Source organism: Rattus rattus, chromosome 14 (assembly GCF_011064425.1).
Source record: "Rattus rattus isolate New Zealand chromosome 14, Rrattus_CSIRO_v1, whole genome shotgun sequence".
NCBI lineage: Eukaryota > Metazoa > Chordata > Mammalia > Rodentia > Muridae > Rattus > Rattus rattus.
Genome location: NC_046167.1, coordinates 5842108 through 5868576, shown reverse-complemented (window position 1 = coordinate 5868576; position 26469 = coordinate 5842108). Strand labels below are relative to the sequence as shown.

At 41.5% G+C, this 26469-nt stretch overlaps 1 protein-coding gene across 1 annotated transcript in view; it reads left to right on the top strand.

The window, feature by feature from the left end:
* Window positions 1-26469, top strand: part of Mllt10 (MLLT10 histone lysine methyltransferase DOT1L cofactor) — a 125762-nt gene that overhangs the window by 15696 nt on the left and 83597 nt on the right. Inside the window, exons 4-5 of the mRNA XM_032885013.1 lie at window positions 15580-15634; window positions 22911-23020. Coding sequence (XP_032740904.1) covers window positions 15580-15634; window positions 22911-23020 — 165 coding nt within the window. The remainder of the gene's footprint in view (window positions 1-15579; window positions 15635-22910; window positions 23021-26469) is intronic.

Sequence of the window (26469 nt, the reverse complement as noted above, 5' to 3'; positions counted from 1 at the left end):
GTTTCACTTTCTTTTATGTGTTCACCATTGATCTTTGCCCCTTCATTGGCAGACTTCATAGAAGAATAAACAGTAGATGATATGTCTACTTTGCCACACTCTCTTAGCTTAGTGGTTAGAAATAACTACTTGTCATGACAAATGATAGCATTTGAAACCTTTTTTTGCTGTCATACTTTCATCATGGGCACTGTCCACTAATCCTATTGTCCTTGGGTGACTATTACATAAAATTCCCTGAATAATAAATTTGTTGGTTGCTTAGCATCAGAAGAAAATGATCACCCTTGTGGATTTGGGAACTTGCTTTTTGTTAGATATGTGAAGCACTTTGCTTTTCTTTGTCCTAGCTACTATGTAGCCCAGAATAAAGTGTGGTCTTTACTTGCATCACACTGATCTTACTGTTAGTGTACTTGTTTTCTCTCCTCCTTCTCCTCCCCTCCTCCTGCTGGGGTGAGGACTCCTCTCACCTCTGTCTCTCTGCATGTTGATTCCATTTCCTTACACTGCAGACTCTGCCACATGACAGAGGCTGGAACCATTGCCGGCTTCCATCTTCCCCGCCCTCTACCAGGAACAGGGAGAACTCTGACTGGCCTGTCTTGGATCATGTCCCCACCATCCCTCTGGCTGCAGTGGGGAGGGCTCTATGACTTGCAGCCCTCACTAGAACTCCATAGTTGGAGTCAGGGTTAAGAGCAGTTCCCCGACGCAGGTGGGTGGGCCCTGTTTGAAGAAAGTGAATAAATACTGTGAACAGATGAAACATCGACATCATCATTCCGGCTTTTAATACTGTGTGTTATTATACAGATCCTTCATGGTGCACCAACTTAAGCTTAGCTGAAACTGTCGAATAATAGAGTATAATAGACATGTTCATTTGCCCTTCACACTATTATGTTTGGCTTTTAATCTTCCACAGGTAATTTTGCTATTATTTCAGTGACCAGATCTAAATTTTTTCTTCCTATTTTGATTCTACTTGATCTACTTTTGACATTTAAGCCATTGTGCCAAGCTAGGTGTGGTGCTGTACATCAGCAATCCTAGCACTTGGGAGGTGAAGGCAGGAAGATTGGAAGATTAAGCGCAATCTCCATGCTTCATAAGACTGATCTCAAAAGCCAAATCAACCAACCAATCCACCAACCCACCAACCCAACTAACCAACCCACCCACCAACCCAACCAACCAACCCACCCACCAACCCACCAACCCAACTAACCAACCCACCCACCAACCCAACCAACCAACCCACCCGCCAACCAGCCCACCCACCCACCAAACTGTAGTGTGGAAAGATGATTCAGGTTTCTTCACGCTGCCCTCATGCTGCTGTTGGTTTTTACCTCGGGTGTTTCATTTCCCCTTTGGATTCCGTTTGGGATTGTTTCCTTCCTACAAAGGTTAAGCTAACTCACAGAGAATTTAAGAATTGAGTTTTTGTCCTTCTGTCACTGTTATGAGGATCTAAGCCCTTATTTTTTTCTTGGTCTAGATTATTGCAGTAGATTTATTTAGTTACATAGTTTATAGTTTGTGTGTTGGGGTGTGTGTGTGTGACTGTGATGCAGGTGTCCTTGGATGTCAGTCCCTGGAACTGGAGGCACAGGCAGCATGGCCTATTTGGTGTGGGTGCTGGGAACAGAACATGGATCTGCAAGAGCAATGCGTGCCAGTGACTGATGAGCCATCTCACTAGTTACCCTGTTTAAAGGTTTATATCTTTGTAGTGATGAGTGACATTGTCTAAAAGTAAAAGAGATAAAGGGCTTTTCTCCTAAGGTCTGGGGCTATGGATCAGTGGTAGAGTGTTTCCTTATTGCATGTGAATCCCTGGATTCAGTTCTCAGCACCCAAACCGTACAGTGGTGGAGGTGGTACTTCTCATGTATCCAGCCCTACTTCTCAGTGTTCGACCCTAACTAAGGAAAGCACAGTTTTGGTTGTTGATTCCTGGTCCTGTATGTAGACCAGGCTAGCCTCAAACCTGCGTCATGTGGCCCAGCTCTGCCCTGTTGGCCTACTTTCTGTGTGTTCTTCTCTTTATTGCTCTCATTCTAGTTGTCTTCCTCCCCTTGAAGCAGGGTCCCTATTCCTGTCCCTAAAATACCTGTCGTTCCCTTGTCTCCTATTGTTTAAGTGTTAGTGTAGGGCAGAAATATTTCCTCTACCTTTGTGCATTTTTCACTCAAGGTAAAGGAAATTAGGGATGTACCTCAGTCATAGACTGCTCATGTAGGTTGGATGAGGCACTGGCTTTGATTCCAGCACACCTTCTTACCCCAAAGAAAAGAAAAACAGCAGACTAATGTTAACTTTTTTTTTTTTTTAATGAGATGGACCTTTCTAGGTACCCCTGTCTGTGGCCTGGATCTTGCTGTGCGTATCAGCCTGCCTCTGTCTCCTGAGTGCTGGAATTAGTGTACAGTGCCATCTCAGGGGAAAGTACTTTTTAAAATGTATTCACAAAAATGGTATCTAGGGACTGGAGATTGTTTAGCAGTTAAGAGCACTTGTTCTTGCACACACAGAATCTGGTTTCAATTCCCTGACACTCTTCTGACCTCTTTAGGTACCAGGGATACAAGTGTGTAGCTGGACTTTGATGCACTAGGCTGGGTTCTTGTTTTCCTACCCTGTATTCCCCTGGTTTCACCCTTATCTCTAGATAAGAGAGAGAAAGAAGGATTGGCGGGGGAGGGATTGATTTACAATTTAATTTCTTTTTTGTTTCTTCTTTGAGCATGATTAACAAACTGTGACCAACCCTTCTGAAATGACCACCAACCATCAAACCTGCCTCTTGGGGCCTTAGTATCTGAACAACTCCCAGATTTCCTATGTCATACACTTGCAGAAACTCTGCAGCTGGCAAGGCCACGCCTCTGCTAGAGCACTGGGCAAAGCATAGTCAGCCTCTGTGAAGCAGCCTCATATCTCTACACCTAGGATTAAAATGAAAACATTCTTAGAATATTTTTGTGTGTGTGTGTGTGGTTTTTTTTTTTTTTAAAAGAAACCAGAATTCTCACTATACAAGTGGTACACATATGAGCAAGTAGGTAAAACACCTGAAAAATAAATTTGAAAAAGTTTGTTTTCTTTTAGTTATGTCCTAAAGCCTTAGGCTAAAGCTTGTTAGCATATTGAAGCCAAGCCCTTGTGCACAGTAAGCAGTCCTTACGTTGAAACTTTAAAGAGCCTGTGTCTCATTAATAGTGTAGGTTTACTCGCTTTTGGGCTACTCTGGGAAGGCGATCTGCATCAACACGTTGGAGTCCGTGAGATACATGTTATAGGTCAGCTGTCATCATCACTGAAGCCTCATCTCCCCACCTGCAAGGCAGCGAAGCTCACACCGCACATGCCAGGCGCTCACACAGTGAGGGTGTTATACTTCAGTCCTTTAAACAATTTTAGTATTTTTAATTTTTAATGTATTTTATGTATGTGAATGTTTTACATCTCCTGTAATGCCTGGCGTCTGAAGAAGTAGTGAGCCTCCATGGGGTGCTGGGAATCCACCCTAGTCCTAAGCAAGAATAAATAACAAGTGTCCTTAATCCTTTTTTTAAAAAGAATTATTTATTTATTTTATGTATCTGAGTCCACTGTAGCTGTCTTCAGACGCACCAGAAGAGGGCATCAGATCCCATTACAGATGGTTGTGAGCCACCATGTGGTTGCTGGGAATTGAGCTCAGGTCCTCTGAAGAGCAGTCAGTGCTCTTAACCACTGAGCCATCTCTCCAGCCCAAGTGTTCTTAATCCTTAAGCCAGCGTTCTACTCCATATTTCAACAGGACTGTGCTGACCATGAGACGCACTATTTATTTATTTATTTAGGTATATATATTTGGCATCTTTTAAAATAACTGTTATTCTTTGTGTGTTTATAAGGGTTTTACCTGCATGTGTGTCTGCATTACGTATGTGCCTGGTGCATAGAAGTCAGAGGAGAGGATTGCATTTTAGGTGTTAGGAATGAATGGAGCTCATGCCCTGTACAAAAACAAGAGTAACACGTGCTCCTAACTTCCAGGTTGGCTCTTCTCTTGAGTATCTTAAGCCTCGTTTTCTCCTTTTCCTTCCCTTCCTTCCTCCCTCTCTCCCTTTTGTCTTTCCTCCATCCATCTGTCCGTCCATCCTTCCTTCCGTCCTTCCGTCCTTCCTTCCTTCCTTCCTAATTGGTGTCTCTCGTGTGAAGTCCAGGCTGGTTTCTGCTCATGGGGTTTCTCAAGTGCTGGGCTATAGACGTGTGCCATCACTCCCATTTTCCTGCATTACTGTTTTGTTGTCTTTTGAAGAGGAAATGTGAGAGAAATAAATAGTAATTTGTTTGTTCAGGCTCACATGGAAAATAGTTTGAAAGTTGGGTATTTTAAAAATTTGGTGATTTTTAAATATACTGTTATTCTTTTTTTTTAAAGATTAACTTATATATGAGTACACTGTAGCTGTCTTCACACACACCAGAAGAGGGCATCAGATCCCATTACAGATGGTTGTGAGCCTGGATTTTAAGAGCAGTCAGTGTTCTTAACTACTGGGTTATCTCTCCAGCCCCTGCTGTTATAGTCTTTATTCCCCCCTCCCCTCTCCCCATACTGAGATTTGAACTGATGGTCTCACACGTATAAGCATATGCTGTTACCTAACTGTTTCCTAGCCCATGCCCAGGAAAGTTAGTAGGATTCATGCATATGCATTGTCTGCCTCCGGCCTGGCATTGTTTAGAGTAGGAGTAGAGTGGAACAGCATGTGTGGGAAGGTTGTGGGTGTCCGTCATTAGAATAGTGCTCTTTCATAGCTGGCCTTCCTGTGTGTTTATTGTACTAATATTTGTCATTGTTTAAGTTCCACAGTCCACTCTTTACCTTGAAAATTAGGATCGGAAAATTGTAAATATGAATGTTTTCTTCTGCTAGGTTTTTAGGGGTGTGCATGGAGCTTTTCTCTCCCTTCTTTCACATATGCACTTTATTCTTGCTCTGTCTTTTCTCCTCTTCCCTTTTTTTTTTTTTTTTTAAGTTTTTTTTTATATGCATGAGTGTCCTGTCTTCAGACACACCGGAAGAGGGCATCAGATCTCATTACAGATGGTTGTGAGCCATTGAACTCAGGATCTCTGAGAGAGCAGCCACTGCTCTTAACCATGGGGCCATCTCACCAGCCCCTTTGTCTTTAGCAAGCTCTTGGCAGGTAGGGTAGACTAGTTCTGGAGTCACGAGCCTTTTGTTTAGCATTCAGAATGTGGAATTATGGAGTTGAGATACTTATTTTGACTGTATTTTTTTATATTTGGATATTCTAAAAGTTTTTGAATGCTGGGGGTTTTTTTTATTATAAAAATGTTCATTCATTCATACATTTATTTGGTAGTGCCAAGGGATCGAACCCCAAGAAGGCCTCAGGCAAGTGTTCTGCCAATGAGTTAAATCCTTGTTTCAAAAAAGTTTTTCCCTCAAGAAAAGGTTTCTCTGTGTAGCTCTGGCTGTCTTGGAATTCACTCTGTGGCCTTGAGCTAAGATCTGCCTGCCTCTGCCTCCTGAGTGCTGGGATTAAAGGCGAGTACCACCATTGTTCAGCCCCTGGTCCAATATCCTCCTCCTCCTCCCTCTTCCTCCTCCACCACCACCACCACCACCACCACCACCACCACCACCACCACCACCACCACCACCACCACCACCACCATCACTGTTAGCTATTTTTTTTTTTTTGAGACAGGGTCTTATTCTGAAGACCTCATTGTTTAGAACCCCTTATGTTGGCTTCTCTAGGTTGACCCTGGATTTGTGGCAGTATTCTTTTTTTTTTTTTAAGATTTTATTTATTTTATATATATGATGAGTACACTGGAGCTGCCTTCACACACACCAGAAGAGGGCATTGGATTCCCTTACAGATGGTTGTGAGCCACCATGTGATTGCTGGGAATTGAACTCAGGACCTCTGGAAGAGCAGTCACTGAACCATCTTTCTAGCCCCCTATTTACTTATTTTAAAACAGGGTCTCAGGTAGTCTAGGCTGGCCTTGAATTCCCAGATATTCCTGTCTCTTTATCTCAAGTGCTAGGATTATAGGCTTATAGCACTGTGATTGACATTTTTAAAACTTTATATATTATATTATACTTGTTTGCTTCCTCTTGTTTTCTGCTTATATGAAATTTAGTTATAACTGTTTTAATGAACTTCTCTAATAGTTACCTGCATTTTATTACTGGTTTGATTAATTTTTATTTCACTACAGGGTAGAATTTCCTGCTTTTGTATTAGCCTTGTAAAATTTTCCCTGGGTGGGGGTGGGGGTGGGGAGGTGGTGGTGGGGTGGTGGTGGTGGGAGTGGTGGTGGTGGTGGGGGTGGGGAGGTGGTGGTGGTAGTGGGAGTGGTGGTGGTGGTGGTAGTGTGTATGTGTATGTGTATGTTTGGTTCTGTGCATGAGGAGTTACATACCACAGTGAGTGTTTGGAGGAAAGAGGACAACCTTTTAACTTTTCAGTCAGTTCTGTCCTTCCACATGGGTTCCAGCTATCCAGCTCCAGTGACTAGTGTTGCCTACTGAGCCATCTTTCCGGCCCACTCCTATTTCTTTTCTTACCCCTCTGATGTGATGTTCTTGCTTTTGGGAATATGTATTAGTCACTTGTGTAATGTTGACCCTTATTCCCTCTGACTCTTCTGGCCTGGGATAGGCCTTCATATGTAAGTGCTGATTGGTGTTGAACTAACAGTTCTGGAATGAGCCTTTGTAGATGTCTTCATTTCTCTCTCTCTCTCCAGCTCTCTACTCAGTGCTGGTCTCCCTTGTGAGCTCTAGCCACCTTGGTTCCTTGGACTCCCAGCTCCATTTCCTCAACTTGGGGAGACACAGGCCCTGTCCTGGTTCCTCCTCCTTGTTCCTCCGCCTGAAAACTCTCCCAAGGCAGTAAGCTGGGCCCCTTTGTGGCTGTGTCATGTTTCTTGTCTCTAAGGTATCATTGTGCTGTTTCTCGTCTAGTGCCTTCAGTGCTGTCGTTTTACTCATTTCGTTAGGTCGTTATTATTTCACATAGGAAAGCGGAGTCGAGCTCCTTTATCACTGCATTGTGATTGGAAGTCCTGTCACTGTGGTCGGGGTGTCCTCGTGAGCAGCTGTGCGCATACTGAGCATGCTGTGGTTTGTGTGCTGACCTCAGTTCTGAGTCCACTCGGAACTGTAGCCTCCCTCTTTAATCTCTCCATCTAGTTTAATTTGTATAAGGTTTATGTGTTGGAGCTAGTGGTCTTTGTTAGAGAAATGTTTATAAATACTTCCTCAAATCTGTATAGTCTCACCTATTTATTTTCATAATTGTACCCTTAAGCAGAAGTATTTAAATCTGATGAAGTCTAATTTGTCAGTGTTTTCTTTTATAGTTGTTGCTTACTGTGAGCTAAGACACTTTGCCTAACCCCGAAGTCATGAAGGTAATTTCCTTTAAATTTTTTATTTTTGCTAATTTATATTTAGGTCTGTGATACATTTCACATTATATTTTTTTGTAGATTTTAGTTTTTGTATATGGCTATGCAGTTACTTTTAAAGGAAGCCTTTCTTCACTGCATTGCTTTTGTACAACATAATGTGTAATTGGGACCCTCCCAGAGCTTCACCTTCAGCTGGTCTGTTCACTTAGCCGTAGTTTTATTATGCTGTTCCAAATTTTTAACTTTAGTATAAATCTTAAAGTTTAAATTGCAAGTCTTTCAATCTTTTTCTCTTCAAGTGTGTATGTATATAGTCTAAATTCACATTTTCTATACATACTAGCTTTTCTATTTCCTCCAAAACATCAATGAGATGGTATTTGCTTTGGTATGTAGATCAGTGTTAGAATTGACATATTAACAGTTTGAATCCTTGTATCTCTCTGTGTGTGTTTGTATGCGTGCGTGCATGCGTGTGTGCATGTGTCAGAGGACAGTTTGTGGTATTCTGTTTTCCTCCACTCGTAGCGCTCTACCACTGAGCTAAATCCCCAACCCTTGGCCCTATTTTTAATAATATTTTTATGTGTTTTTTAATTTAATTGTTTATATGATTACATTGTAGCTGTCTTCAGACAGACCAGAAGAGGGCATCAGATCTCATTACAGGTGGTTGTGAGCCACCATGTGGTTGCTGGGATTTGAACTCAGGACCTCTGGAAGAGCTCCTAACTGCTGAGCCATCTTTCCAGCTCCCTTCACCCCCTTTTTATTTTTTAAAAAGTAACCCAAGCTGGCCTTGAACTTAGACTTCTCTTCAGTGCTAGGATTACTGGCTACAGTTTTTGCCATTCTCTTGAGTGTTGACATATATACTGATGTGTATATATACCATTATGCTTGGCTAAAAATGCAATTTTAATTATTCTTAGAATTGAGTGTTTTTGAGACATAATCTTCCTTTTTATCCCTTGCAGGACTACAGCTCACTTATGTAGAACAGGTTGGCCTCGAACTTGGGAGGCCTCTGTCTCCAGAGTACACAATCTAGAAGGCACGTGGCACCAAGCCCGGCATGCTGTTGGCTCTTGGTTAATGATCTTGGCTTCAGATACAGATTTTATTGTTTGAATGTGTCAACAGATCAGGCCACACTGCCACTGAGAGAATTTTCACAATTCAGTAGTCACCAGAAGGGAGAGGTAGGCCATGCCACAGAAGTTTAGCTCAGTGGGTGGCGCTGACTGGGGTTGATGATGTGGCAGAGGGAGAGCAGGGAAACCTAAAGCAGATGAGTGGAGAGCAAGGTGAACAGTTTAGGAGTGCTTAGTTGTACCTCTTCCTGGGGTGCCTCAGTTGCTCTGTACTTGTTTCTGGGGTGCCCCAGGCAGGGGATACCGTGCTCTGGAGTCCGGGTAGGCTAAGGAAGTCAGGCTCTTGGTTTGCACACGGTGAAAGCTGTTCATTATCTCCTGAGAATTAGCCAGCTCTAGGACCGTGTTTTCAGTCAGAACACTAAACATTCAGCAGGTTCTGGTGCTTAGCATGTGCCTTGGATCTGACCTCTAGGAAGGACTGTGAAACAGAAGTAAACCAGCAGGAAAACACAGCTAGGTGTAATGGCTCCTGTTCTAAAGCCAGCACCTGGGAGGCTATGACTGGAGGAGTGCAGTGAGTGCCTGAGAGTTTGTGTTGTAAATGGGTGTTGAGTTTTGTTAAATGCTGTTTTTATATTGAGATGATATATTTAAAATATTTCATGAGTTTCATGTTTTGTTTTCAAATGTTATGTTAATCTTGTATTTATGGGATGCATGTTTGTGATGTATTAATCTCTTATATAGTGTTGGATTCAGATTTTTAATGTCAAATCATTTTGAATTTAGGTACAATAGGAATTTTATAATTTTTGTAGCTATTGATACTACTGGTTTTTGTTTCATTAATGTTTTGAATGTTGTCCTTTTTGGACAGAGTGTCATTGAGCTTATGCTGACCTGGAAATACTTGTTTAGTTTTTAAGGTTTGCTTTAATTTACATGTATGTCTGTTTTATCTACTTGTATGTCTGTGTACCACGTGTGTGCGGGTGCCTACGGAGTCGCAGATGGCTGTTACTGTCCGTGTGCAGGCATTGCATTCCCCTCTGGAGGAGCCACTGTGCAAGCACTGCAGGGCCGGCTCCTCAGGCCTCGCCCTCTTTCACCGTTTCTTTATGCTTTCCTGTCTTCCAAGTTCTGGGATTTCAGGAGTTTAACACCACCCTAATTACTAAGGATTTTGTTATTGTTTACCTCTATTTTTAGGTTGGGAGGGCAGAGACAGACTTGGGAGGGAACGGAGATTAATTAGCATTACTTTTATAAGCACGGGTGTGGAATTGTTTACCGGATGTCTCCCTTCTCTTGGAGGTATTTTGATAATGAAATTAGCTTTAAAGAACTCTGTAGCTTTATCTTGATTTAAGAAGTTGTATTTTTTAAGCATAATATGTTACATTTTTAGCATCTGTTTTTTGCAGTGATAATTTTTATTTCCAATATTGGTCCTATTATTATTATTATTATTATTATTATTATTATTATTATTATTATTATTGTCTCAACAAGATTTTACTGTGAAGTTCTAGCTGGCCTGGAACTTGCTGTAGACCAGGCTGGCCTTCAGCTTGTGATGATCTCCTGTGTCTTTCCCAAGTGCTGGGATTATAGTTTTGTATCAGCATGTTCATCTTACCTTTTTAAAGGCCAGGCTTGCAATTTCAGCTTCATTATTAACAAATGATCCACTTGGTCTTTAGTCCTCTCTGCTTCTTTCCTCTTTCTTCTGCTTTATTTTTCTTTATTTTAGACCTCTCTCCCCCAACTTAAAAAAAAGATATTTTTGTTTGTTTGTTTCTCTGCTTATTTTTGTGTGTGTGGAGGCCAGAGAACAACAAGTTGTGAGGAGTTGGTATTCCACAGTGTGGGTTCTGAGAATGAAACTCCAGGACTCCAACAGGCTTGGTGGCAAGCACCTTTACTCTCCAAGACACCTTGTAAGTTAGTCCTAGTCGGTCCTTTCAGCCTTGGTTGTTTAGGTTGGACCCTATATCCATAACTTAGCATTGTTTTTCCAGTGTGGCAGCAGAATGTACCCAGCGATGTGAATTGTTGTAATTTCACTGCTTCCTGAGGAGGAGGTGGTGGTACGTGTCTGTACGCTGGCACTCTGAAGGAAGAAGCAGGAAAAGTACTCTCAAGTTCCAGGCCAGGGAGCCAGTTCTAGACTATCCAGAGCTACATAATGAGACGCTACCTCAAACCAATTTTGTTATAAGTTATATCTTACATGGACTTGTTTAAGGTCTTTGGTGAATGTATCATGTTTACTTAAAAAGCACATGTATTATATAGTGGCTGGAATTATCTGTCTCTTTGTTGTGTGTTCATGTTCGTATGGAAACCAGAGGTCCACATTCTGCGTGTCTTCCTCAGTGGCTTTCCACCTTGCTGTTTGAGACAGACAGAGTCTCTGTCAGCCTTTGTTGTCAGCCAGCTTGGTTGGCTAGGACAGCTCTAGGGATCCTGCCTCAACCTTTTCCGTGCTGGGAATTACAGGTGTGAGCCATTATTTTAATGTAGTTTAGACTTATAAGTAATTTAAATATTTTTAGAATTTTTATTTTTAGAATTACTTTAATAATATACAACTAATGTACTATACAGTTCAAATATTTGAAGTATATAATTTCTGAATTTTTAAAAATATTTTCTTTATTGTGTGTCTTCTTGAGCCGGCAAGGTTGGATGCCAGGCATCTTAAGCAGGCCCCCCCCCCCCCCCGAAGGTCTCGTTATGTAATCTGTCTGTCCTGGAACTCATTATGTAGACCAGGCTGGGCTCAAATTCAGAGATCGCCTACCTCTGCCTCCTGAGTCCTTGGATAAAGGTGTGCACCACCACCCAGCCCATGTTTTTGAGATGGGGTCTCCCTGAACCTTGAGGTGACCAGTCTGTCTGCTAGACTGGCTGCTAGTGAGCTCCCAGTGTGGATCTAGACTTGTGCTGCCACACTCCACTTGTTTCACAGGGGAACTGGGGATCCGAACTCAGATCCTTCTACATGCAATGCAACCATTTTACTGATGCATCTTCCAGACCCATTTTTTAAATTTTATTTTAATCACATTTATTTATCCATCCATGCATCTGTGCATCCTCCATGCATCCATCCATGCATCACACACGTGTGTGGGTGCACACATACCACAGTGTGCCTGTGGAGGTCAGAGGCAGCTGCTGTGGGGGTTCGTCAGTTGTCCTAGCCTTGTGACCCATGACGTGCTTGCCTTTGAGGTTGTGAGGTTTGGGGACAGCTCCTTTACTCTGTTCATGGTTGTCATCACTGTTACTGTCACTTACTGTTATGTGCTTGTGAATGTGTGTTGGACACAGGCGGTGGTGATGCCACAGCAAGCGTGTGGAAGCCGGAGGACGGCTCTGTGGAGTTGTGTCTTTTTCATGGTTACGTGCAGAGAGGACCCGGCTCACCAGGCTTGCTGAGCATACGTCTCGGCCAGCCCTTGCCCAGCGTCTTCACAAAGTGTGTGCTGCCGCCGCGTTCTGCTTACTGTTTGTCTGTGAGATAAATGCTGACCAGAAAGAAGGAAGGCCCAGGGATGTGGCTCACTCACATGTAATCCATTTCACCCAGGCCTGCAGGTGCCTGGTATAGGGTGGCTCACCTCTTTGAGAATCCTCACCTCACAGCTACGATAGTTGTGCTGGAAGCATCTTCTGGGTGATTGGCTGTTACAGTTGGTTATTTGCAGTTAAGGATTGCATATGTGAACACATAGTTTTGTGTTGACAGTGCCTTTTCTTTCGATACTTTGTCACATTTATTGTTTGGTCCCCCCCCTTCTGTTTTAGTTTTACTGTTTTTGAGAGGGTTTTCCTGTGTAGCCCTTGCTGCCCTGCAGTGTTTTGTGGAGTAGGCTGCGCTTGAACTCTGCAGTTCTTGTCTGTCTTTCCAGTGTGTAGAGTGTAGGTGTGCACCACTCTGTGTCCTTGAGCTTCTTCTCTGTTTGTTTTTGGATCCTCTGAACGTTTCTTTTTCTTCATATCACACTTGTCCCTCTCCCCTTCTTCCATCTCCTCTTGTCATCTGCAGTGCTGGCTTTTATGATGCTAGCCAGTTAGACCCTGATCCTTGCAGAGTTAGGCCGCTCTCCCAATCCAGTTACATCATGTCTAGCTTGGTTGGATTTTTGAGACAGCATCTCCACATAGCACGGGCTGGCCTGAGCTTGGCACAGTCCTCCTGATTTTGTGTCCTGTGCTACTGGGCCAGGCTTGATTGCTAGTTTGTTTTGTTTTCCTTCTCAGAACCTTGCAATGCCACAGAGCTACACGACTGTGTCTTTAGCTCGTCCAGCTACTGACAGTTCCCATCTCATTTATTATAGGTGCATTCTAAGTGTCCTTCACGTGTATTTACTTAATCTGTTTAGATAGTTTGACTGTGTATTCCTGCTATCCTGGAACTCAGCATGTAGACCAGAGCATGTAGACCAGAGCATGTAGACCAGGTCTGGCCTTCAATCTGCTACCTCCACAGTCTGGTAACCTTGGAGTTTGTTTGTCATTGTTTTCCTTGCTTTGACAGTGCTTAGACTTTTTTCCTAGTTCTTCCCAGGCCAGGTAGTGTAGATCATCTCGCAAGCAGTTTATTTGTTGTGAATCCATGTTCTGTGTATTCCTCTGAAGGAGGGGATTTTTGGGTAGGTGGGAATGTAGTTTAGTAGTCATCTCGTCATTACCCTAGCTCTCCACAAACCCAGCATGGTGGAGCATACCTACCATGCCAGCACTAGAAAGTGGAGTCAGGAGGGCCAGACTTTGAGGATAGCCAAATAGCCGTGTGCACAAGACCCTGTCTCAGACAGTGAGAGCGTGCACGCCAGGGCGCGTGTGTGCAGGTGGAGGACTCCCTTGGGTGTCAGGTGGGCCCTCAGCATTCAGCTTTGCTTCATCCACTGAGTCGTCTCCCAGCCCTGAAATGGACATTTCTAAAGTTGGTTGGTTGTTTGGGTTCAAACCATCTTGTATGTACTTTGAATACCTGTTGTAAACTTACCAGCTCCTCGAGCTAGGCTAGTGGATCGTCCTGTGTATGTGTGATGTAGGGTCAACAAGATACTTGAGCTGATTACATATTTAAAAGTAGGGTTCTCTCCTCAGATCTTACATTACAGACACAAAGTTCTTCTGAACCCTTTGTTGTGGTTCTTAGGAATTATGACTACAGGAAACTCTAAGGGTTGGCTTTGTCTTGTCTTTAGGGTAACATATTAAAAAAAAAATTCTAAGCTCTCATGCTGGTTCTTCTCAAGTTTTCACTCAGTATAGATTCTAGATGCTTTTCATTTTCATCCACCATGCATCTCATTCAACTAGTAGTTGTGTTCTCTAGAGGTTAGAGTTTTTATCTGTGTTACAGGTTGGTCCTCTCACAAGCTTACGGCTCTCAGAAGTCTGAGTTCATTTCTTATTAATTTTAAGAATGTGTGATAAGTTCAGCTGATTGTAATTACATTAATCCTGAGATAGTTCTTTATGTAACGTAGCCCAGGTTGGCCTCAGATGTACTATGTAGCTGGGGATAATCTTGAGTCCTCTTGCCTCTACCTTTTAGTGCTGGTATTATAGTTGAGATCCACAAAACTGGCCCAGAACCTTTAAAGAGCTCTCCCCTTCTGTCTAGACAGGGTCTCACTATGTAGCACTAGCTGGCCTGGATCTTGCTGTGTTGGCCAAGCTGGGGTTGATCTCAAGACACTCGTTTGTCTCTGCCTTCCAAGTCTACATCACCATGCTCAGCAAGCTGATTCTTTATTGAAAAAGTGTATTTTTAAGGTTTATTTTTGTGTATGCCATTTGTGTGTGTGTATGAGTGTGCATGTATATGTGTGTGTCTGTGTGAGCATGTGCCTGCAGAGACCAGATGAAAATGTCACATCCCCTAGAGCCAGGAGTTAAGAGACACTGGTAAGCCACCCGACGTGGGTGCTTGGAACCCACGGAACCTAACGTGGGTTCTCTGGAAGAGCAGTGTCTGTACTGCTGAGCCATCTCTCCTGCCCCTCAAGCTGGTTCTTGATGGGAGTAGAAAGAAGCCAGACTTAATTGACCATAGTAATTCAAACCTGTATTAGAGATCACTATTATCTCCATAAATGTTAAGACCTTGTATCTGGCCTGTGTTGAAGGGACTTTTCAAGATGGTCTCTCATAGTGCCTCATGCTAGCCTCAGGCACAGCAGCCCTTTCAGCCTCCCGAGTGACGAGATGCTGATACTTTTTACCATACCTTATTTTCTCTCTCTCCAAGTAGGTCTTGCATGTTTTCTGGGATGGTCTCAAACTCTTAGACTATTGTATTCATGCTACAACTTCCCAAGAATTCTGTTACTCTAAATATCTGCTACAACATTTGACTTTGGTTTTATTAATAGAACATTTAGGACTTTGTGTAGCCCAAATGGCTTCAGTTCATGGACATACTACTGGCTGAGTCTCCCAAGTGTTGGGATGACAGGCATGGGTCACTGTCTGCCTTAATGTAAACTTAAGCGGGGGGCCTTCAGCGTTTTTTTAGTGTATATGTAAATTGTTATCTAGCATTATAAGAAAAATTGTTAAGTTACTTTGAAGGCTGGAGAGATGGCTCAGTAGTTCTTAGAAGCACTTGCTGCTTTGGTAGAGGACCCAGGTTAGGTTTTCAGTAGTCACATGATGGGTCACACACAGCCATCCATAGTTGCAGCAGCAGGGTGGGGGTCTGCTGCCCTCTCCTGGCTTCCATGGACACCTGTAAACATGCAGTATGCATGCATGCACGCCTATACATACATGTAAGATGTTCAAACATGGATCTTTTAAAAACAAGTAATTTGCAGTTAGTAGTTATTTTGTGAAACGTGTTCTGGAATTTTCTTGGTGGCAATGAATAGAAATGCGGTTCTATTTTTGTTAGTTTTTAAGTTATAGGAAAGATGTGCTTTTGGTGATCTGAAAAAAACTTCATTGCCTTTTCCTTTTTTTTTTTTTTTTACTTTTAATTTTCTTTAAATAGAGATGTGAGCTGTGTCCCCATAAAGATGGAGCTTTAAAAAGAACAGATAATGGGGGTAAGTACAGTCTTTGAAAATACTGACAACTGGAATGGTATAGCATTTCAAACCATTTGGTAGTTCATACTGTTTTATCACACACTGTTTACTAAAATGTTACTAGTGATGTAACTGTTAATTGGAGACAAGGTCTGGCTATGTGGTGCAGGCTAACTTGAATTCTCCGTCTTCTTGCTGCATTGTCTCATGTTCTGCAGTTGTAGGTAGATACATTTAGATGTAGCTTAAATGATCTTCTGAATTCAGTTTGTCTTCATGTGTTAAACTTCACACTTAAGTATTGGCTGCTTTACGTAGAACGATTCACATTCTTCTACTTGAAACCTTGATTTATTTTATGTTTCACTGTCTGTCCTGGAACTCACGCTAGAGACCAGGCTGCCTCCAAACTCCTCAGAGATGTGGCTGCCTCTGCCTCTGTCTCTGCCTCCTAAGTGCTGGGACTGAGGTGTGCCCCACCTGCTTTGTCTTTGTGGTCGCTCTTTGAGACAGGGCCGCACTACTGTGCCCTAGGTGCTAGGGTTATAGGACCAACCTTACCTGGCAAAGTGTCCTTCCTACTGTGTCCCTCCTAGGTGCTAGCTCACAGTACCAACCATGCTTGGCAGGATGGTCTTTCCTGAGGATTCTGACTGAGCGTTTCCTCTTCTGAAAACTCTGAATCTGAAATATTAAAATCTAGTACCTTGTAAACATTTGTTTCAGATTTTGGGTTTTTGGATTAGTGATCTTAGATGGTAAAAATCACTGTAAATGTCTTCTGGTTCCAGTCATTTTAGAGGAGAATTACTCCATTTTTAGTTTTCATCTCCACTTTGAGTTATCTTTCCTTGAGAAATGTGTCCCCTTCTGCAACTCCCCTTCTGTCTGTTTTTGTTTTGGTCCTCACCTCTCTAGTCCTTTATCTCCTTGTGTATAGTTCAGGGCTTAGCAGTTTTCTGTGTAGTCCAGCCTGGCCTAAATGTGTGGCAGTGCCCTATCCCTGCCTCTAAGTTCTAGGATTACAGGACTGTTATCCTGTGTACGTCAGTGTCATTCTTACCGTATAGGCATGAGCTTGTTAAACTGTAAAGTATCGGGAAAGTCATAAAGCATTTCTTCCTTATTTTGTTAGGGATTACACTGGTTTATTTTTGGAAGTAAAATCAGCCTATTTGAGCGCAAGGCCCTGGGTTTGGTCCCCAGCTTCGAAAAAAAGAAAAAGAAAAAAAAAAATCAGCCTATTTTCCTAAAATAATGAGATTCATTTATTTAATTAACATTTTGTTAACAATACTGATTTCTGGAGGGTAAATGAATAAAGAAATTCATAAGGGATTAAAACTGTGATTTTCCTTCTTACATTGTTTTTAGCTTTTGCATTATTAGTGTTATGGTGGCGTTATAATGAATTGGGAAATATTCTTGTGGAGGTATTTCTGTAAAACTGGAATTTTATAATCTTTAAATATTTGGTAGGAATAGCAGAAATATATCGAGTTTTCTTAAGATAATCAATTTGAATAGTTGATTTTAGTGATTAAATAATTAAAAATTTTCTATTGCTTTGTTCTATTGTTTGTTTCATTTGTAAACTTTGGCAATTTATTGATTTCTCTAGTTTTAAAACTATTGATAAATGTTGACTATTTTAACTGTTTACATGTGGTCATAAACTGCTTAAATGTGAGAAATGTGTCCTGGGTGCTTTTCCTGAGTAAACATCATAGATGGAGTGCATTTACACAAACCTAGACGTATAGTCTGCTACATAATTGTATTATACGATGAAGTTATTGCTGCTAGGTTATAAACACATCATATCGCTATACTACTGAATAATGTAAATACAACACAGTGGTAAGTCGTTAAAAATCTAAAGAAAGAAGATGGATAATAGCTGTCTGTTCAGGGTACTTAGTTTGTGAGCCTTGAAGTTATCTTTGGTGAGTAACTGAAGTCAGTGGTTAGGGAACGTGAAGATCTAAGGCAGGAAGGTGTTCTGGCTTTGGTTTTTCAAGACAGGGTTTCTATGTGTAACCCTGGCTGTCCTGGTCCCGAGCCATCTGCCTGCTTCTGCCTCTCGTGCGATGGGATTAAAAGCGCTTGGGGCTGGAGATTTAGCTCAGTGGTAGAGCGCTTACCTAGGAAGCGCAAGGCCCTGGGTTCGGTCCCCAGCTCCGGAAAAAAAGAACCAAAAAAAAAAAAAAAAGCGCTTGCCACCGCCGCCAGGGTGGGTCTTACTATACTGCTGGGCCCCGACTGACCTGGAAGTCTGTGTAGACCAGGCTTGCCTCAAGCTGAGACTCCCCTGCCTCTTTCTTTGGCTGTGTGCTACCTCAGCTATCCCCTGTCTTCACACACGCGCGCGCGCTCTCTCTCTCTCCCCCCCCCCCCGGAAGTTCCGGGCATCAGTATCCGTAAACCCTCCCTTCACACACCATCTCGAGAGGCCTTCAGGGCAGGTGTGTTCATGGGCTGAGAATGTAGTTTGCTGGTGAGCACTGCCTAGCGTGAGTGAGGAGCTGAATTCAGTCTTTAGCACCGCACATAACAAAACAAACACAAAAACCCAAGAACCACTGCTACCAAAGAAACTTGGAGCTGTTAGGACTTGTATAACAGTGCCTTAGTATACCTTCTTGAGGACCTGGCTGAATATATAGTTAACATATTTTTTTTTAAAAAGCAAATAGAAGGCATAAAAATTAAAATAGCTATAAACATAGTACACACATTGGCCAGTAGCATAATTTTTTGTTTTTACTACTAAATATTGTTACATACACACATAGTTGCCTGTGGGTAGCATATTGAATGCTAGCGTATTAAGTTTGTTCAGATCAGTGTTACTATAAGCATGTTAATGGTGTAGTGTGCAGGGACTTGTAATGGCTGGAAAAATTTGCCTTTCTAATAATCGTATGGGAACATGGTTCTATGTATAGAGTGTGTCATTTGTCATAAAGTTATGTCTGACTGCACTGTCATCTGAAGATATATTTAGTAGCGCCTCTCCTCTTCCTCCTCTATTTTATTTTATTTTTTTGGGATAGGTTTTTTTTTGTGTGTAGCCTTGGCTGTCCTAAAACTCTCTGTAGACCAGGCTGGCCCGGAAATCAGATTTTCCTGCTTCTGCCTCTCAAGTGCTGGGATTAAAGGCATGCACCACTACTGCCAGGCATGATTTTGTTTGGTTCTTTTAAGTAATTTCTATTTCTTCATCAGTATGTAATTCTTGTGCATGTGTAAGACAGTTCAGTTGAGGTATTTACTTAAAAAGTCCAGTTATACTTTTGTATGAAGAGTTTCTGTTACTATCTCCTGTGAATGAGCCGTGTGTGCACATGAGTGTGTGTGTATGTGTGTGTGTACGTACCTATGTACGAATGTGAAGACGCTTAGAGGTTAAGTACTTGTCTTCCTCTATCACCTCATTTTAGTACAGGGTATCATGGAGCCTGGGATTCACTGAGCTGCTAGACTGACTGGTCAGCCGACCTCTCTTGCCTGCTTTCCAGCAGAATGCAGCCGTGTGTCCCACACCGTATGATTATGTGGGCCCTGGGGATCTCTGTGCAAGCGCTTGTGCTTACACAGCAAGCGCTCTGCCTACTGCACTGTCTCCCTGGGTCTGTGTGCATCCCTGGACACGCTTAGACTTAGTTAGAATGTGTGCACTGGGGCTGAGGTTCAGCTGGGGGCGCTGTGCTGTGAATCCATCCTGAGCGTTACAAAACCAAAAACCGGATATACCTGAATGTTAAAATGTTTAATTCTGGAGTAGAGTTCTGCCTTTTAAAGTTTAGGTTTGCTGCTTTCTGTGGTTTTTCTTTCTTTTTTGTTGTAATTGATGCACACTCTTCAGTGAGTGTTTTGATGATTGATTTCCTTGAGCATGTAGTGTAAAATAGTGAGACAGAGGGGGACAATTAAAAAAGAAACTCTGTGTTTGTATTTTCTGTGTTCTTTCCAGTCTATCTGCCATACCACTCTTCCTTACCTCTCACTTCTTGTTTGTACCACACCTAGATTCTAGCCAGAGGTCAACTGAGGGTCAGCTTAGATCTTAAATTTAGAAGATGAGTTCTGCCTTAGTCAGGTCTGTGGTCTCCACATCCTCCAGCACATCCAGGTTGCACCAGGTTGCCAGAGACCTCTCTAGTTTTTCCTCCTAGTCTTTGGTACTTAGTCATGTGTTTCACCTATATTCTTTTTCCTCCAGGCATCTGTGAGTTAAATTTAAGGGTTGCTTTTCTCTCTTGAATCAACTCAGAGAGAGCAACACAGGCACACCTTAGTCCTTGGCTAGCTTTCAGACCCTTTGAAGAATTGACAGACACAATTCTTTGCTCATAAAACTTGGTTCTGGTTCTTCTGCCATCAGAGACTAGAGTCTCTCTACACCGGAAACTCAGTTGAAATTAAGACCTCCCAACCCAAAGCATTCAGATATTAAGGGAAAGAAGATTCCAAAGAGAGCCCCCACCCCACCCCCCAGGTGCTTGGTTGTGGCAAACCTTTTACTGTTTTCCATAATTTAATAAGAGAATTTAACAATTTCTATGTAATTTTTGTTATTTCTGGTGTGGTAACTAGCATTGTACCTGCGTCCTTCACCGTTTTTTGTTGGTATGGATCTGGATACTTTGCTTCCTATGTGTATGTATATATGCATATATTTATGTACTACAGTCTCGTGGCCTAGGCTCCTGTTCTTTCTACCTTAGCCTCTCTAGTGATGGATCACCACGTGATGCCTCACTATGCCTCACCCTTTTCAAAATTTCAAGCTTTGTCTGAGATATGTTAAGGCTTTTGGAAACAGATCTTATATTTGTTAGGTTAATTTGGATCCATGTACCGTACCATTGAGACAATAATTCTTAGTTTTCCTTCTTTCTTCTCCCACCCTCTCTCCCTCCCACCCGCCCCCCCTTCCTGTACACTTGCTCCCACCTTCATCTCTCAGTTGTAGGCCAGTTCCCCTGGCAGTGTTTTATAATCTTAGTTGAAAGATTTATTTCTTTTTATTTTATGTGTATTGTACTTTTTATGTGTACATTTTGCCTGCAAGTGTGTTACACACATAACCACATACTTACCTGATACCTGAGACGTCAGAGGATGGAGTTAAGAGCATTTGTGAGCTGTCATGTCAGTACCAGGCACTGAACCAGGCTGGCTGCAAGAGCAGCCTGTGCTCTACCCCGAGCCGCTGCCCACACCTCTGCTCTTTTGGAGCTGTCCCACAGTTCCATGCTGGCTGGCCTGGAACTCAGTCTGTAGACTAGCCTGGTCTTCAGCTCAAAGAGATCTGCCTGCCTCTGTCCCCATGCGCTGGGATTAAAGGCCTGCACCAGCCAGCACACGCAGCCTTTGATTTTTAATATAAGCACTTAGAGTTATGGCAGTATCCATTGAAAGTAGCTATACATACCTCTCCCTCCCTGATCCCCATTTCAAGCTTCATTTTGTAATAGCTTTTCCTTTTTGAGGGATATGATGCTTCCTTTGGTGTTTGAAAGTACCCTTTGTTGTTTGTTTATGGTGATTTGCAACACCTTTGCACAGGCTTGATTATAATAAACACACTTTCTTTGTGATAGCTCAATTGTAGGTTTGTTCTCATTTTTTTTTTTTTAAAGATTTATTTATTTATTTATTTTATGTACAGCATTCTGCCTGCATATGTGACTGCAGGCCAGAAGAAGGCACCAGATCTCATTACAGATGGTTGTGAGCCACCATGTGGTTGCTGGGAATTGAATTCAGGACCTCTGGAAGAGCAGTCAGTGCTCTTAACCACTGAGCCATCTCTCCAGCCCACTTGTTCTCATTTTCTTAATTTTGTGGGATTTCATTTGTGTTTTGTATTTAGTACTTCTTATTCTGGAAATTCTGATTAACAAATTATAGACATTATTTGTGACTAAGTCGTGCAAACTTACTTTCCTTCAGAGATGATGTATAAGATGTATTCAATGCAGAGGATGCTTCTTGCTTAGGATTGGTTCGTTCATCGCGTTTAAGATGATTAAAGCCTACGCGTGCTTTCTGAGGTCCATGGCATATTAGTTCTTAGTCCCAGCTTCTAGTCAGTGGTTCTCCTTGCCTTTCGCCATGCTGTACCCACCTTCCTTGGAATTGTATCTTTTTCTAGTTCACCAGCAACTCTTCAGTGCTGTGAGACCCTGTCGCTTGCCTGCCTATCTATCTCTATCTATCTATCTATCTATCTATCTATCTATCTATCTATCTATCTATCTATCTATCTATCTATCTATCTATCTATCTATCTATCTATCTATACACTGTAGCTGACCTCAGACACACCAGAATGGGGCATCAGATCCCATCACAGATGGTTGTGAGCCACCCTGTGGTTGCTGGGAATTGAGCTCAAGACCTCTGGAAGAGCAGTCAGTGCTCTTAACCTCTGAGCCATTTCTCCAGCCCTTAGTTACACTTTTTATAATTAAGAGAAACTTTAACATTAACTGGTAGTGGCTCAGATGAAGATTTAAAATAGAAAAATGGCAACCATTATATAAACATTCAAAATATTGACAATATAAAGAACTAATACTGTCCCATTTAAGATTAGTAAGATTAAACATCCTGAAGTCATTTTTCTCCTTTCTGTTGTTGATGGTGAGACTAGATCCCACCCTACTCTTGTGTCTACTAGGCAAGTACTCTCAGTTGCACTGCTTCTCCAGCCTTTTGAGACGTCAAGTTTTAAGCTATAAATTATTGCAGGACTGAGAATGGAACCCAGAGCTTCACACAGTAACCAAGGCCACTGCTGCCTTCTGAATTTATATAAATATATATATTTCCTTCACACTGGTTATGTATTTATTTAGTTTTGGCTCTTTAAAACAGGTGTAACTTTGTAGTGTAGTCTGTTCAATTCATTACATAGCGTTGGCTGATCTGGAAATGGAGAACCTCTTTTGGTTCAGTCTTGGAGTGTTTAGAATGCTGGGAACTATTCTCCTGCTTTCTTCAGACTAACGTGGGTTTCAGAAGTAGTGTTAGTGTGAACTTAGTCCTGCGTGCTCTGTCTGCTTGTGTTGAGTGCACAGTGGGTGCAGCTGTGATCAGGAAGCCTTTGCACCAGTGGTGTGTGGATGACGAGTATTACATGAGTAACGCGGGAGCCAGATTTGAACTGCCACTTTGTTATAGATTTGCTTAACTAGTCATCTTAGGAGGTCCTAAGACAGGTGGTAACTTTAGTTTTGATAAACTTGAAGAATGACATTGTGTATTTATTTATCTATTTTAGGTTGGGCTCATGTGGTTTGTGCCCTCTATATCCCAGAGGTACAATTTGCCAATGTTTCTACAATGGAGCCAATCGTTTTACAGTCTGTCCCACATGATCGTTATAATAAGGTACAGTGGATGTCCTCTTATGCTTGCATTTTTGGTTCTGAAACTAGGAGGTAGAAAGGAGGTGGGGTTTTTTATTTTTTGTTTTTGTTTTATTTCTAAAAACGTAAAGACGTTTCTTTAACTTAGTTACCATCTTGAGCTACAGTATTAAAATGTGCTCATGACCGTGTAAAGCACCATGAACAAACCTGCCTCTTTGTTTGAATCTAGGTGTATATTGAAGTTTTGAGAACCTTTTAATCACTCAATCGATACACACTTGTCTTTGAAGATGTACTGACCTCTTGCCCTATAAAATGCCAAGATTTTATTAGAATTGAATTAGTCATTATTTCCTGTCAGTAGTCCCAAGGCAGGAGGATGAGTTGAATGCAGGAGTTCAGGGCCTACCTAGATAACATACTTATGCTGTCTGTCTGTCTGTCTATCATCCATCCGTCTATCCATCACCCTGTGTTAAAATAGAAACTTAACCATTTGCTTGATGACGCTGTTGCTTGTTGCTGCTACTGAGTTGTCAAGGCTTTCCTATTACCAGTGTCTCCAGGCACTGTTACCGTGAGAGCAGAAGTACGTGTCGCTTCTGTGGAAGAATGCTACTATAATTTTGAGATTTCAGATATGTTAAAAATAATCTTTAGATTATTGTAATAATTTATTTAAAACATTTGAAAATTTGGAGAAATCTTCCTATATAAATCTTTTGACTTTTGTGTATTTTTTAATATCTCACATACATGCTTATAGAACATTTAGACCATATTACTTATTATTTTCTCTGCTTTTGAAACTTATGTCAGTAAATGATATTTCTACCATGATTTTCCTGGATCCTTAGTGTTTCTTAGAATATTGCTAGGTCCTTGGTGTATTGTAGAGCATTGCTAGGCTAAGTTACCTGTGGAACAGCCTCTCGTGGAAGGGGCTCATGTGTTACCTAGTTTCATTGTTAGGATGCATGTAAAAAGGTATGCATGTTTTGGAAGTTTGATTGTTGTGTGTTGTTTTTTTTACAGTGTGAGCAGTTCTTAAGTAATTATCACAATAAGCGTGATTATATTATCATTTAGAGTGCTGTGTTTTTGTTTTTGTTTTTAAGTGCATTGGGGTTTGGCCTGCGTGTATGTCTGGGTGAGGGTGTCAAATCTTTAAAGTTACAGACAGTTGAGAGCTGCCACGTGGGTGCTGGGAATTGAACCTGGGTCATCTTAACCACTGAGCTATCTTTCCAGTTCTATCTACTGCTATTGTTTGTAAGTTCTTTTCTCAGTTTTTTTTTTTTTAGGTTGATTAATTGACTTTGTTTTTATTGTAACATTGGTTTCCACATTGTTCTTTGAAACAGGAAGCTTGAGGGTTTTTGTTTGCTTGTTTTTCTTTTTCTTTTTTGGCTAGGCTGATACCTAGCAAGCCCCAGCAATTCTCCTTTCTCTTCCCACTGTACACAGTGCTGGGGTTAAAGGTCACAGAGGACCATGCCTACTTGTTATATGGGTGCTAGGATCTGAACTCAGGTCCTTAAGGTTACATAGTGTGCACTCTTAAACCTTTATTTTGTGTAATACCTTTAAAATTCATTTAAAAATCAGTTTTTGTTTTTATAAATTCTGAAATAACATCAGGTTTATTTTCAGGCTCTGGGAGAAGGACAGAGTTCTTCCTCTGGAGCCATACTGTCTATCTCTCTGAGAAGACCTAGAATCAACAGCTCTAGGGCAGTCTCCTAGTGCACACCAGGTCCTCAGTGAGCCATAGTAACACAGCACAGAGGTTCTCTGTAGGTGACTCTGAGAGTCAGCAAGCGAGGGTGCACTACTGCCACAGCCCGCAGCCTCTGAGGTTTCTTCACTTCTCCCAGAAATGTGTTGCATGAAAAATGTTAGAAGTTGTCTGTTTGTCTCAGATAGCAACTCAATCTTTCCTTTACTTCGTCAGTTTGAGTAATACTTAGAGTATTGTAATCTTTAATTTTTTTGTATTTGTATTATTGTAATCTATTTGTATTTGATGTTTGCTCCAGTTTAGTGGATGACATTTTGTAAGGAATGTCACAAAAGTAATTCTGTTTCTCTCATTGAATCTTGTCAGGTGGTACACTGATTATAATTTCTTTCTTTCTTTCTTCCTTTCTTTCTTTCTTTCTTTCTTTCTTTCTTTTTTTTTTTTTTTTTTTTTTTGATAAGTTTTTTTGATCCTTACAATCTTACTTTCATCCTTAAAGTGATGTCTGTCAAGTTTCTCCTCTACTAGGATGATTTTATTCCCTTGTATCCAATACCACGTGTGGGGCAGTAATGTGTGTGAGCACTTGGCTCTCGGGCCGCTCTTTACTCATCTTGACACCCATAACCTTAATTTGTTGCTGGGATCCATGGCTAATTTTAAATTTTCTTTTATATTTTCCAGTTTGCAATCTATTGTAATAAAAAGCCCAATTATAGGATGGACTTAACGTTATGCTATCCTATTTTGTTTTCTTAAACAGAGTCACATGTACCCAGGCTAGTTTTGTATGCCAGCTAGCTAAGGATGAACTTGGAATTCATTGGAAAAGATTTATTCTGATTTATTTACTCTTGTTTATGTGTATATGCCTGCTTGTTTGGGCACCATGTATGTTTTGTTCTCATGGAGTCCAGAACAACATCTTGGATTTTTTGGAACTGCAGTTAGAGGTGGTTGTGAGCTGGTTGAGGTGGGTGCTAGGAACTGAACCTGGGCCATCTGTAAGAGCAGCATGTAGCTTAACTGTTAACCACCTCTTCTGCCCCATGATCTTGAACTTCTGATCCTTCTTCATCTTTTCCAAATGTTGGATTGTAGGTATCAACTGCCATGCCTTGTTTTGACTCTGGGGAAGCAAGTCCATTTCTTACGATGCTAAGCAAGCACTCTGGCATGGAGCCGCAGTCCCTTTGTCTCTTTCATTTTCATAGTTCATACTTTACCATCGTCATTTCTCTTGATGTCCATACTATGTTGCTGTTAATCTTCCTGTTTGTAGTCTCTCATTTCTATCACTCTCCAGGCATTCTTTACTTTTCACACAGAATGTATTTGTAACTCATTGGGGGGTCTAGGAATAGAATGATTTTCTCCAAGGAGCTAGACTTTCTTTTCTACAACAATGATATTTAGAAAATATTGTATACACTAAATGTTATTGGTCTCAGGTTTTCTCAGTTGGTATAGTTAGAAAATAGATGTCTACTTAACACTGCAGTTCAAATTTACATATTAAATTTATATTATTTACATATGTTGAAAATTACTAGTGATTTAAATATGATGGAATATTTAGGTAGATATATTTCTGTACACATAAATGTATTGGTGTGTTCTATACAGTGAGAACTCATCAGTGTAGCGACTTGTCAGTTGTGAATTCATCTTCTGTATGTGAGATCCTCCATGCTTGTTTCACTGTAACTTCACTCAGGCTCCACTTG